We start from the raw sequence: 12,502 nt of genomic DNA, 5'->3' as shown, positions 1-12,502 counted from the left end.
CATCTTTACTTGTTGCCTCAAAACAGATGACTGATGGAGTATAAGGAGGTGGCTTCTGAAAGAAATGCTTAGTAGTCTGCTTGAGATACGTCTCTCCTCTACAGCACATGGAAAGCTAAGCTGGTCCATCTGTGCATTTGTTGTGCACTGAAATAATGCACAAAGATCCCAGTCTAAGTCTGGACGCAACAGTCACATTAGCCTAATGCTATACCTAATCTAACAGGTTTAATGGCGAGGGACACGTACATCTGGAGTAGCGTTTGGAGGACATGTCCATGGTCTGTCATTCTCTGAAACGCTCCTGACACAAGCTCCCACACAGCCCCACAGACTCGTCGCCGCTCCTGCAAATGTCATTTTGAGCCCAGCTCTTCAGAACATACATTCCTGTTTGGTTATTTTTACAGCCAGCCAGAGAAGAGAAACAGCAATCTTCAAGAGCCTTGTAACTCATACAGACCTGAGCAAAATTTCATAGAGACATCTAATTCCCAAGACTGTATCCGAGGCTGCATTTCAAATGCCTGCTGCCAACAGTAGCTGAGTAAGAGTACTTAGGAGAGCTTGAGTGATTACTTTAGAGTGGAAATGTTAAGGCAGCCTAAATATAGAGGTTGCTACCATCTCTATGCACTCATTACCATAGCATCACAGTCCTAATTGTCTTGCCTGTCTCACAGCGTAAGATCAAATATAGTGCACTGCAAGAAGAGAAAAGTAATGCTGAAAAACACTTGTAGCAAAACGCACTTCTGGACTGAAGACCAATTCCAATCTCAATTCTATCAACTTCAGACAGCTGAACTCCAAGACATACCAGAATTTCAGCAAACAGCACCGATGCCCTTTGCTTCGTTCTGTTTGTGTTTTCATGCACCGTGAATATTAAACTCCATTTCTGGTAGAGGAGTTTAACTCCTCTACCAGAACTCCTACAGCAGTTTTCAGTTAGGGTGAATTACTTCATGACTATACTGAAAGGCTGCACATAAAAAGATGCAGCCCACAAAAAGAAAGGCTTTGCTTGAGTCCTGGCTCAAGTGAGCAGTGACACATTGCAGGGAGGTTTTCCTCTCATTCTCCGTCTTCTTAGCAATGATCAGGTTTTTTGCATCGCTAAAGAAGGAAACTGAGTCAGGAAAAATAAAAACCCAAAAAACTTCTACCAAAATGAGGTTAAAGACTTCTGGAGAATATTACTTTCAGAAATGATCTTCATATTCAACTACCAGCAACAAGTTCCATGGAAATTCATTGGAAAGCATAGGTTAGCAAGACCGATATGCTTTGCCTTGTAAAAACACTAACTTTATTCAATCAGAAATTTCAGACAGATTAAGCATAAGACATTCCTGATATGTATCCAGGAGCCAAGACACTTGGCATCACCTCTCATGAATTCCCTCTCAAGAGCGAAAAAACACCTCTCAAAATCTGTGAGAGCAAGAAACTCTCCTAACACTGGTCTAAGATTTAGGTGTATATATACACATAGATATGTCCATTATGGAAAAACCCAGCGTAACAGCTTTCAGAAGACAAGATTGATTTTATGGAGATTTTGATTGTTGGGCTAAAATTTAGCTTCTTGAGCTTTCCTAACTCTCCTCTAACCACAGGGAAAAATCCACTGAAAAAACATTTCAGGAAGAAAAAACCCTAAGTGCTATACCTGCCACACACACAAAACTCCACAGAGTTATGGATTCTCCATAACCCAAAGCTGCGCTGCCTTAGATGTTGACAATACATCATCATATACAAGTTCTCTCTCCAGAGGCAATGCCATTCAGGTTTATCACCATCCTGTTCAGTAGCTGTAGCAGGAATAGAACAGTTATCAAATGAAAAGATAGTCAATCAGAGACTGTGGACCCCAGAGGAAGTCCCTTGGAGTACATCCAGCTTTCTTAATGTTATTGGTAGCTCCTCACAACTGGTATGCCGCTTATAATAATTAACAATACCAGGTTAGTATGCATAATAATTATGCATAATAATAAAAATTAAAAAGTAATACCAGATTAGTATGCATTTCTCCCTTATTCCATAGTCAGTATAGTTTAACATGACTCTAGCAACATCTGGGACTGGAAAATATCTTCATCTGAAAAGAGAAGTCCCACAGCAATGTTTCACGGTTTTACCAAAGAAGTGGGAGCTTAACTACAGAGTTGCAAACTTAACTCCGCACAGCATTAGAATGTGAGCAATGTATGACCAGCTCTGAAGAGCTCTTAAAAAAGGAAATAGAGCATGGCATATTGTTCAGATGAAGTGGTCTGATCACGAATGCCGAGCTGTTGCAAAAATCAAAACTTTTCATTTAGGTGCTTAAATAGAAGTGGAGCTATGCTGAAAATGTGACCATTGATCTCCGTGTGCCTCAACTGTCACAGAAGGATGATGCCTTATTTTTTTTACTGCGTAAGTGTTAGAAGGAAAAAGAAGTACTTGCAGTATCATCTAATCATACATCAGGAATCACAGTTCACTTCCAACAGAATTATGAAACAACTTTTTGCTCTAGAGGGATCTTGCAGGTAAGGAACACAATTACATCCAGCAGTTCAAATAGATGTGTAGAAAATTGAAAGTGGGATCCTTGACCTTCCAGGTAACTCGTCCTTTCTATTCTTAAACCTCTTTCATTTTAACAGTTTGTCTCCCAGTCACCATATGATGATATAGTAAAAATACCCCCTGCAATCCTAGTTGCTCTCCTGTTAAAATATGTACTGCCACACACTGGTTTATTGATTCAAGGAAATAAATCTCTGTTGGAGCTAATATTGACTTTTGTTATGAAAATGGAAGTGAATAACTAACTGAATATTGATTTGAGAGAGGAATGATATATGATAAGCTTAAAAAAAATTAAAAGTAAAATTGCAGCATAGAAAAGAATGCTTCCAAGCACCATTTTTAAAGTATAGTCAATTCCAGATGACAATTACCTGATTATTAGAAAGAAAGAAAAGTCTGTTGTTGCCAAACGTCTTAAAAGCACCTATGAATAAGACAGATGCGCATTCTCTATGATTACTGCATAGGTTTCTATTTACATTACCTGTTCTGGATCTTAATGGCAGTTACGAGCTGGCCTGCTAAAGCTTGTTGCAATTCAGCTACTGCTCTGAATGTGAAAGGCCTTGCAAATGGAAGATTCAATTATTAGCTGCCCTGATATACCATGGCAGCATTACCATAGCTGCAATTCATCAGCTGTTCTCAAAGCAGGCCTATTTGCAAAGGGAAGATCCATTAGTAGGCACCATGATGTACAGTGCTAACATCACCATATTTAATGAGTCTAATTAAAAAGAAATTCAACACATGCTTTTTAAGCAAATAGGATCAAATTCTTGGCCAAAGTAAAATATTAACTCATTTGGATAACTCTGCACAGTGATTTGGTTGGTATAATGATTTTAAAACATGGTTCACCATACGCATTGGGGACTCACCAGTTTCACTGCTGTCTTGCAGCCCCCAGCTAGCACCCCAACTCACCCCATTAGCTGCACCCTTTCCAGCAATCTCTGCCACAGCTGTTTCTCTACAAACTCACAAACAACCCAGTTGCAGTGCTCTGATTTTGGTCAATGCATTCGTACAGGAACAGTCTTCTCTGAAAATGGAGAAGACTGGTCAAACAGCAGCCTCTTTGGGGGAGTTCCAGAGATCTGTTACTGAGAGGCCTTGAGGAGTCAAGAGCTTTCCTTCAGCAAATCCAAGCTGGAGCATCACAAATCAGTTCCTTCAAGCTGAACTTTAGGACCAGCCAAAAGGCAAAATGCAGATTTTTTTTAAGATTTAGCTGGTGCCCTTTCAAGGAGTCTCTGGAGTAGTTAGTGAGCATGCCTTCCTGCTCTTCAATCTGTTCAAAGTGACAATCCTCATATTTGCATTTTCTGACATACGCTGGTCATTGCCAAAACTCGAGCTGTGGAGCACAGGCCAAAGGCCTTCCCCTGGAAGCTGTATGCAAAGACCACAGCGCCCCACAGCAAGAATGCTCCAGATGGCTTTTTTTTTTTTTCCCTTTTTCTTTTTTTTTTTTCTTTCTTTTTAAGTAACTGAAAGCAATATGCTAACTGCTTCACTGCAATAGCCTCTCCACTGATCTGGTCTTACTGGCACTGAATTTCTCCAGGTACATGGAAAGATGCAGAGGCTCTGGTTTATGGGTTACACCCAGAGCCGTGTTTTGCACTAGCCACACGATTGCCCTAGGCAAGCAAGCAAGCAAGCTTGGGATTTCTGCTAAAAACACCAGCAGGGATGTGGCCAACAAGAACTGACATTTGGGGCCAATGTTCCGAGCACTGCGTTTTTAAACTCCAACTCCAGCAGTGCAGATGATGAAAAAGTACACAGCATTACACACAGCCCCGGGGGAGAGGGGGCTTCTGCGCCAAAACCACCCCCTTACAGTGAATCTGCAGAGCCAAAGACATGTATTTAACAGCTTCAAGCTCTGCTCATCTTCAAAATTCCAATGTAAAGACTCAAAGTCTCCCAAAGGATACCTTTTAAGATACCATTTATAATCAATTCAAGGCTGGAATGTTTTTGATTGTTCTCTGGCTTCTGCAGAATTAAATGTTTAATTAAAGGACCACCCCTATTGAAAAGAAGATACAGTTTAAATGCTACCATACTCTGTTAAAGTGAAAAAAACCTTTCTCCAGGGGGGAAAAAAAGACACTACTACAGACTAAAAATGAAAATTAGTAATCTTTCCCTGTTTTTGAAAAAATAAATACTTCTTCCATCTTAAGCAGTAATTTTACAGGAGTTTGAATCCTTACAGAACTACGAATTAGCCGAAGTTTGAAGGCTCAGCCCAGTTTGAAACATAGGAGTATGCCCAGTGCTGCTTGTGGGAACAGCCATGTGCCCTTCTGAAGTCTTAAACAGGTTTATTTTCTTTTCCACAAGGGCACAAACTGGCAGCAAGAAGCACCTTGGCAGGTTATGGCTGTACACAATTAAATAGGGTTCCCCAGATAATCAATCCCTGGCACTTTCATAAGTCACTGGGGTGGAATAACATCGTTTTCCCTAACTGCACACACCTCTCTGAAACTGTACCAGCCTTAATATTCCCTACTGGCTCTCCTGTTCCAACTCATTACATTTTATACCTCCCCACTTCAGCCTTAAACCGAAGTCAAGCGTTGCAACCGTCAATCACTGCTCTGCTCTTGGAGTCCTTTCATAACCCGCAGTCTGAACCGAAAGTTTCACAAGCCTGCATTTACCACCACCACCACCACCATGTCCAATAAGCTGCAGCATGATTCAGATTGCTCGTTAATACATCCTGGGGCTCTAATAAGCAAGTTTCACATTGTTTGGTACATTTGCTTCATCTCCTCTGACTGAAATTTTAATGAGTTTAGGAAAGAGAGGCTTCATTGGGAACTACCAGAAAAGTGGGAAAACAAGGATACTTTCTCAGAGATCTTGGAAACAAACAAGTAACCAAAAGACATCTGAGCACACAAATTTACAGCAGTAAGAGAACTGAAAGCTGCACGCCTCTAAATCTTCTGTGTGCCAGAGGGCGTAAGTGATGGACTTCTAATTTTATGCAGTCAGCGATACAAGAATGATTTGTTTCTTGTCAATCTGATGCATCTTCTGTGAGTTACAGAAAAGATGAGAGGAAAAGAAAAAAACCCACGACAGAAATTCTTCTATTATGGTAGCAGGTAGATTAATAGGGGTATAACTGTTACAAAATTACCTCTTCATTTAGACTAGAATATAGAATAGACTATTTCAGTTGGAAGAGACCTACAACGGTCACCTAGTCCAACTGCCTGACCAATTCAGGGCTGACCAAAAGTGAAAGCATGTTGTTAAGGGCATTGTCCAAATGCCTCTTAAAACACTGAGAGGCTTGGGGCATCGACCACCTCTCTAGGAAGCCTGTTCCAGTGTTTGACCAGCCTCTCGGTAAAGAAATGCTTCCTAATGTCCAGTCTAAACCTCTCCTGGCGCAGCTTTGAACCGTTCCCACGCGACCTATCACTGGATCCCAGGGAGAAGAGATCAGCACCTCCCTCTGCACTTCCCCTCCTCAGGAAGCTGTAGAGAGCAATTTCCCTATTAAATTGCCAAATCTTTTCCATGCCACACCTAAACACAAAGCAATCATGAAGTTGGAACAAATTCGGAGATCAGAATGAAATACAGTTCACTCAAAGATGATAAGCAGGTTTCTAGCTAGTTATCTGGTTAAATCCAGTGGCTCAGGTGTTTTTTTTTTAATCCCAGATATGCACGCACTCAGTTAAAATGGTTCAGCTGATGCAAGGAAATTAACTGGTGCGCTTCAGCCATCAGATGTATTTTCAAGGCAGAAGCACAAGCGTCCTAAAATGGCCCCACATCCTGGACTCAAGTCAGCCAACTTACAGAAATATATTATATTTATGCTATGCAAGCAAAGATTAGTTATATCAGTGAGGTCTTCAGGACTGTCACACAACTTGTGGTTTCTCCACATGCACCCCAACAGCTGACAAAAGTTGAAGGGGAATGGAGATGATGTAAATTATCTCTTATTAATCTTTCAATGAGAAAGAATGTGTTTCGCTTCACAGAAAAGAACTCTTACACAAAGAATTAAACAGAAGACAACAAATTAAGGAAAACAGAATAGGTTAGAAGTGTAACTCAGTTTGACCAAAAAAGATACAACCCCTAAGATGCAGATACATTTCTATTAGTGTAACAGCAATTTTATCTACAAGCCTACCACCTTATCAATAAGCAAAACCTATAAAGTACAAATGGTGGAAAACATTCTTAAATATCTCAGAAACAATTAACAGCAAATTACCTTTCGATCTTCTTTAAAGACTTCAGCAGCAGTTGTAAAATGCGGAATGGCATTTTTACAGTGGGGACACCCTGTTTGACACAGGAAGAAAAAACCAGCATAAACATTAGTTGTAAATAAGATACTGGGACAAACTCAAGACACAAGGTGAATTAGTGGAAAATTTGTATTAAAAATAATTCTAGACAAGAGTTCTCCAGTTCTGGGAAGAGCAGGACAAGGCATCTGTGGACCATGTGTCAGCTACATGAACTTATGCACGTGTTTAAAATCCCTCTGACTTCAAGCAGTTTAAGTGTATACTTAGAGTTACACGACATCCCATATAGGGACCATGGTGCCGGGGGCTTTTCTCTATCGCCAGTCCCAAGAGCATTTTAAGATAGCTAGCCACAAAAGCACAAACCATTTCCCTGCTGCTGTACCTCCTCGTGGGTATTACCATGTAGGTTATTACTGCTCTTGCCACAGATACCAGCTACATTTGGACACAGGAATAAAGACAGCACAGTTGTGAACAGGAGGAGGTTGGAAGCTGGAAAGGAAGTTGGAAAGGAAGTTGCTGGGAGCGTTTAGAAGTGTTTGGGAATTGCCTGTGTTAGAGCCAAGGCATTGGAAACGCAAGGGAGGGGAAGAGAAGCAAGTCCAACAGGCTACACGTCTTTCACTTATGGAGAGCAGAGGTCCAGTCCCAGGTTAGGATGACTGCTGCTGGCCTTCCTGGAGACCTTCCTCCTGTTCACTACAAATGGGCAATCCCAGAAGAGTTTTACAGACACAGCACACAAGAACCCCACAGCTCTGTGTGGGAGATGGGCTGATACTTGTTTGTATCACCACAGCATTGAACAAAAGGCCAGCTCATCCCTTGCTTAAACATACACTAGATTTACTCAAACATTTCAGAATAAGCCACAGAAGGGGAACAAGAACTGCTCTCTTGATTCAAAATTCAGATGTCAGTGCTCTTAATTCAGAAGCAATGTTTTTTGTCTACGATTAATCTAAACTACTCTCAAAATATCAATACTAAGTAAGGCTTTGAACAGGAAAGTACCTGCATATGTCTAACAAATTACTTTTTTCAAACACAGCATAAAGAGATTGTTCCCAAGCAAAGACTCAGGACACTATTTTTTGCTTAGACGCAGGGAAAAAAGGAATGGACACACTTCTGTCAAGCCTGTATAAGCTAGCAAAGCCAAAAGAGTTCATCCCGCTATTATTTCTGGATAGGAACAGAATAGAGCACAGATGAGTTGCTCACAAGCTCCAATTACAGCTTCTGCTACTGTTGTTTACCAGTATTTTACAATGATGAACAACTGGCTGTGTTACTTTTAAGTCAGTACTGAACACAGGCCCTCTTAGGAGACTTGCAGCCACCCTCTCATAAACTGCACTTACTCTTTTAGCTGACAAGAAAAACAGTATCTGTGTACAAACACTGCACACCCCTTTCCACAAAGGAAAGGCTGCACACCTCTTTCATCTTCACCAAAATGCAATTCCATTGCTTACATGCACTGCTTTGAATTTTAGAGTACTTTTTAATTCAGAATAGGATTTTGAAAGCACTGCAATGACACTGAGAGTCTAGGCAGTAACTAAGAATACTGAAAAGTCACAGGGACATTTCCTGGGAAACTGCGGCACTTCTGCAAATCCATCTTAATGGCTTCAAACTCTTTACACAGCATAATGGCAGTCTATCCTGATGGCAGCTGTGTTTCAGTGGGAGATACTGCAGGTCCTCTACAGCCTGTAGCTAGCAACTTTGTTGAGTCGTTCAGCATTTGCCTGGGAGAAAATGGTCAAGAAAGAAAAGGAGGAGGAGGAAGAGGAGGAGGCGGCGGCGGCGGCTAGGGTTCCAGGCTGCTCCCATGTCCATCAGCCCACTTCGGTGACCCATCTTCTCTCTCAGCACTTGTCTGTCCTATCTGCATGATACTGAAAAGCCTTCAGGTCAAGCCTGCCTCTTGACACATCTTGGATAATTTCCTGTACTGTGGGGTGACTGCCTCAGTTGACTTGTTAACACTGCTCTACACAAATAAATCAGAACTGGTGACAACATCTAAAAAGAATTCCAGAGACAAACGAGAAAAATCAGGCACCCCTAAAACAAGAACACTTGTTCTAGTCTACATGCTTACATGCTGTAGTTTACTGGAAAGCACTTCCAACTGTTACACTAAAAAGTAAAGGCTCCTAAAAACTTAAACCTTTCAGGTTCCCCTTTCTGCTTATGATCTTGAGCTTGAAATTTAGATTTCACCAAACAGCAACTTTCAAACCCTCAATAAAAGATATTTCAAGAAAAACACGAGACTTCGTGTCTTCTTATTCCCCTCTAACACCTTTATGATACATCATTCGATGTGTTTCCCACCTCACAGGTGCTGGATCTGCAGAGGACGGGGCATTTGATAAAGCCTCTCTCTAAGCCCCCACTAAAACTGCAGCAGGTAAGAGCTCTCCATGAGCCACATTCTTCAAGAAAACCAGAACGTGACTCAACAAATAACAAGCATATTCTTTCAGACACAGAAAAGTCCAATGACTATTAAAAAAGCAATGTGCCATTTTACAGGGGCCAACAGATGACTGGTAAGAAAACAGCGCGAGTGGCCATGTAGCTGGTGACTGCTCAGAGAAGCATCAGCAGCTGCTCAATGTCCCTTCCACCCTAGCGAGTCACCACTGCACATGCTGCTGCACGGTGCTCAATAGGCGGCATCAAGAAGGGCTTTGAGTGTGGTTCTCAGCAAAGATGCACATCTTGTAAGGCCAAAAGGAAGCATCCCATTATCTAGACTGTTACGGCATTTTGGAAAAGGTAGGCAGAACCAAACATGCTTTGAGGTTGTGGTCAGCAACACCACACAGAGGAAAGGAGCGCCATGTAATTCCAAACAACTGATAAAGGAACCTCTGCTCACAGCTTTTATTTCCTCTTCTCTATGATCTTCTCATCATCCCGCTGTAATACCAAATGACAAAAAGTTACCTTCATTTACCGATCTGAAGCTCCATCCCTCCTCCCCTCACTTCTCTCTTGGCCCAACCTCCTTTCTTTACTGCACTGTGCTTGCAAAACTAAAACACAACCATATGGCTTTTGGCAGAGCTGACTCCAAGTCCAGTAGGCATTTTGTTAGCCTTGGACATCCATCCACGGAACAGATGTGAATGCTACGCTGAATTCCCAAGGAGTTTCAAGGAGTCACCAAAAAAGGGGGAAGGAGCACATCATATGGAATAGCAGAACTTCATCTGTTACAACTTAGAAGGATTGCCAAATGCAGCAAACACTTGGAAGTCACCCAACCCAGTCATTCTATTTAAAGCACACATGCCAAAAAAAATAAAAGCAGAGGTTGATGTCTTCATTTTGACAGACGGAAAACTTGTTCTCCCCATTCCCTCTTCACACCCACTATCACACATTTATTTTAAGTGTTAACACTATCTTCTAGATTTGAAAGTGCAAAGAAAGGAAATGTACTGAGCACTGTACATGAGGATAGGAAGTGTGCAGGCTCCTTACAAAGGATTTTCCAGATGGGCTGCAATGGAAAGAGATTAAACTGGTGGCATCTGAAGGTGTGGGTAAGGTGTCAAGAACCAAAAGGTCCTGCCCGTTCTCAGTAGTATTTATAGGACAGTAAGTCACTATGGACTAAAGAAGCGGGGAGATTCATTCCATTTCATTTTAGTTGAATAATTTGGGTGCTATGGTGGGCACACAAGCTTCCTACAAGGCCAAGAGGTGGACTTTCAATTGAGGAGCACTGGAAGTAGCACTTCTGGGAGCAGAGCCTTCTAACGTAGGTGCAGGGCTTTGCTTTACCAATTTTCTTTCTTCATTTTTACATCATTGTCAAATTTGATCTCAACAGGGTTAACAGAAGATGTGAACTGAACAGTAATTTCCTGTGCCTGACTTGAGAAATCTGAAAGAAATCTGCTCCTGGAACATCCAGCTTTTCCACAGGATCCGAGCACTGGTGCTCAAAACCTCTAATCACTTCTGCAAATCTCGAGCTAACTTCATTTCCTAATGCAGAAACACACTTGCATCACCTGGCAGGAAACCAAGAGAGCTTGACATCTAATGCACATGCAGTAGCATGTGTTAAGGCCATTCTTCGTTCCCAATCAGCAAACGATACAGCTTTATTACAGCTCTGGCCAGACGTTCTCACCTCTTGTGCTCAAAATGTTGCACTCTGGAGGCCCCCCCGTGCAGCCCGTGGTGGTATCTGCTCTGCCTGACCGCTGAAGCCTGCTGGCAGATGAGGGCTGCCTGCTTAAACCACAGGTCCGTGGATCCATATGAGAACACCTGCAATAGAGGGGTTCTAAATTCTCTTTGCCTTTGCACTACAAATCTAAAATTTTACATGAACCCAGTATTTTCTACAGGTTTTTTTTCCACCATTCATGCTGTAAAGTTGGTAAGGGCTGGGAAAGCACACTGCAGTACAGTCACGGCGGGCACCGTCACATTCCTCACCTTGAAAACCACGTAGTTCTTGACTGATCCAGTACATGAAAAATATGGTTTCTGTGGGTAAAAATTCAAGAGGAATGGCTGATGAACAGCAGACGAGGGAAATCAAGTAAGCAAGCAAGCAGGCTTCATTCAGACCCATTATCACTGAGGGGGAGAGGGAGTCAGATTAAATCTCCTCTAATTAGAGAAGCATTTAAAGGAAAGCTAGTGGGTCTTTTGGGAGATGAAGTGATGGAAAATATATAGCCCAGCTTATTTTCCGTGGACTCAATTTACTGATAGGAGGAACAACCGCATGGTACAGCACCTTCTCTGGGTGTCTTTGAGGAAAGAACCAACGAGCCAGTGTTGGTTTGGGCACAGAAAGGTGTTGGAGAGGCCAGCACAGAAGCTGGCTTCATCCTCATGGAAACACTGGTTTGAGGACTCTGAAGAAATAAAGAACTGCAGGGTTGAGCTGGATGCAGTTTCCAACATGATGCCACAAAACATTTGTATACATGATGTAAAACAAAGATATCACATGGGGAAATAGAAAAACTTACTAAGTGCTCACATCACCTTGCAAACTGTTTTTGGTTTGTTTTTTTTTTAAACAAAAAGCAGACTGAGGAAAAAACAATATAAACCCATTTGTCAGGTAAGGTAAGAAAGACACAAAACTGATATTAAAAACCAAGTGCATGTTGCCACAAACATAAGAGTAATCAAGCATATGTTGTGGTAGCAATTAAATAAATCCACAGAAATAATATCCTATATTCAGAATTGCAAATATTTCCCATAATTGCAGGGTCCCATGGGATGCAGAAGGGATGCAAAGAGGATTTAAAAACAATGGAACAATCAAACAAATAACCTACATATCTTTATTACATTCAAATGGAGAATTTTTCACTGGACAAGGTTTCTTTTTTTAACCAAGTGAATTGTTTAGAGATGATAGTGAGTCAAAAGAAAAACTTAGAGATTCTTAAAACTTCAATGTACAAAAGTATTAGGACCAGATGGCAATTATAAAGATGTCTCCAGAGTAGTGCATGAAACAGATGCACCCTGTGGGACAATAGTCACCTTATTACATTTAAAATAAAATTGTGTGAAATTTTCAGAATTGCCTAAAG

At 41.4% G+C, this 12,502-nt stretch overlaps 1 protein-coding gene across 1 annotated transcript in view; it reads right to left on the bottom strand.

Annotated features, from left to right (window-relative positions):
* The window catches only part of PDIA5 (protein disulfide isomerase family A member 5), a 106,901-nt gene that overhangs the window by 7,438 nt on the left and 86,961 nt on the right, over nucleotides 1-12,502 (bottom strand). The window contains exon 15 of the mRNA XM_050899526.1: nucleotides 6,860-6,930. Within this exon, the coding sequence (XP_050755483.1) occupies nucleotides 6,860-6,930 (71 nt within the window). The remainder of the gene's footprint in view (nucleotides 1-6,859; nucleotides 6,931-12,502) is intronic.

Source organism: Gymnogyps californianus, chromosome 7 (genome assembly GCF_018139145.2).
Source record: "Gymnogyps californianus isolate 813 chromosome 7, ASM1813914v2, whole genome shotgun sequence".
Taxonomy (NCBI): domain Eukaryota; kingdom Metazoa; phylum Chordata; class Aves; order Accipitriformes; family Cathartidae; genus Gymnogyps; species Gymnogyps californianus.
Note: the sequence above shows the minus strand (reverse complement) of the source record. Positions and strands in the feature narration are given on the sequence as shown.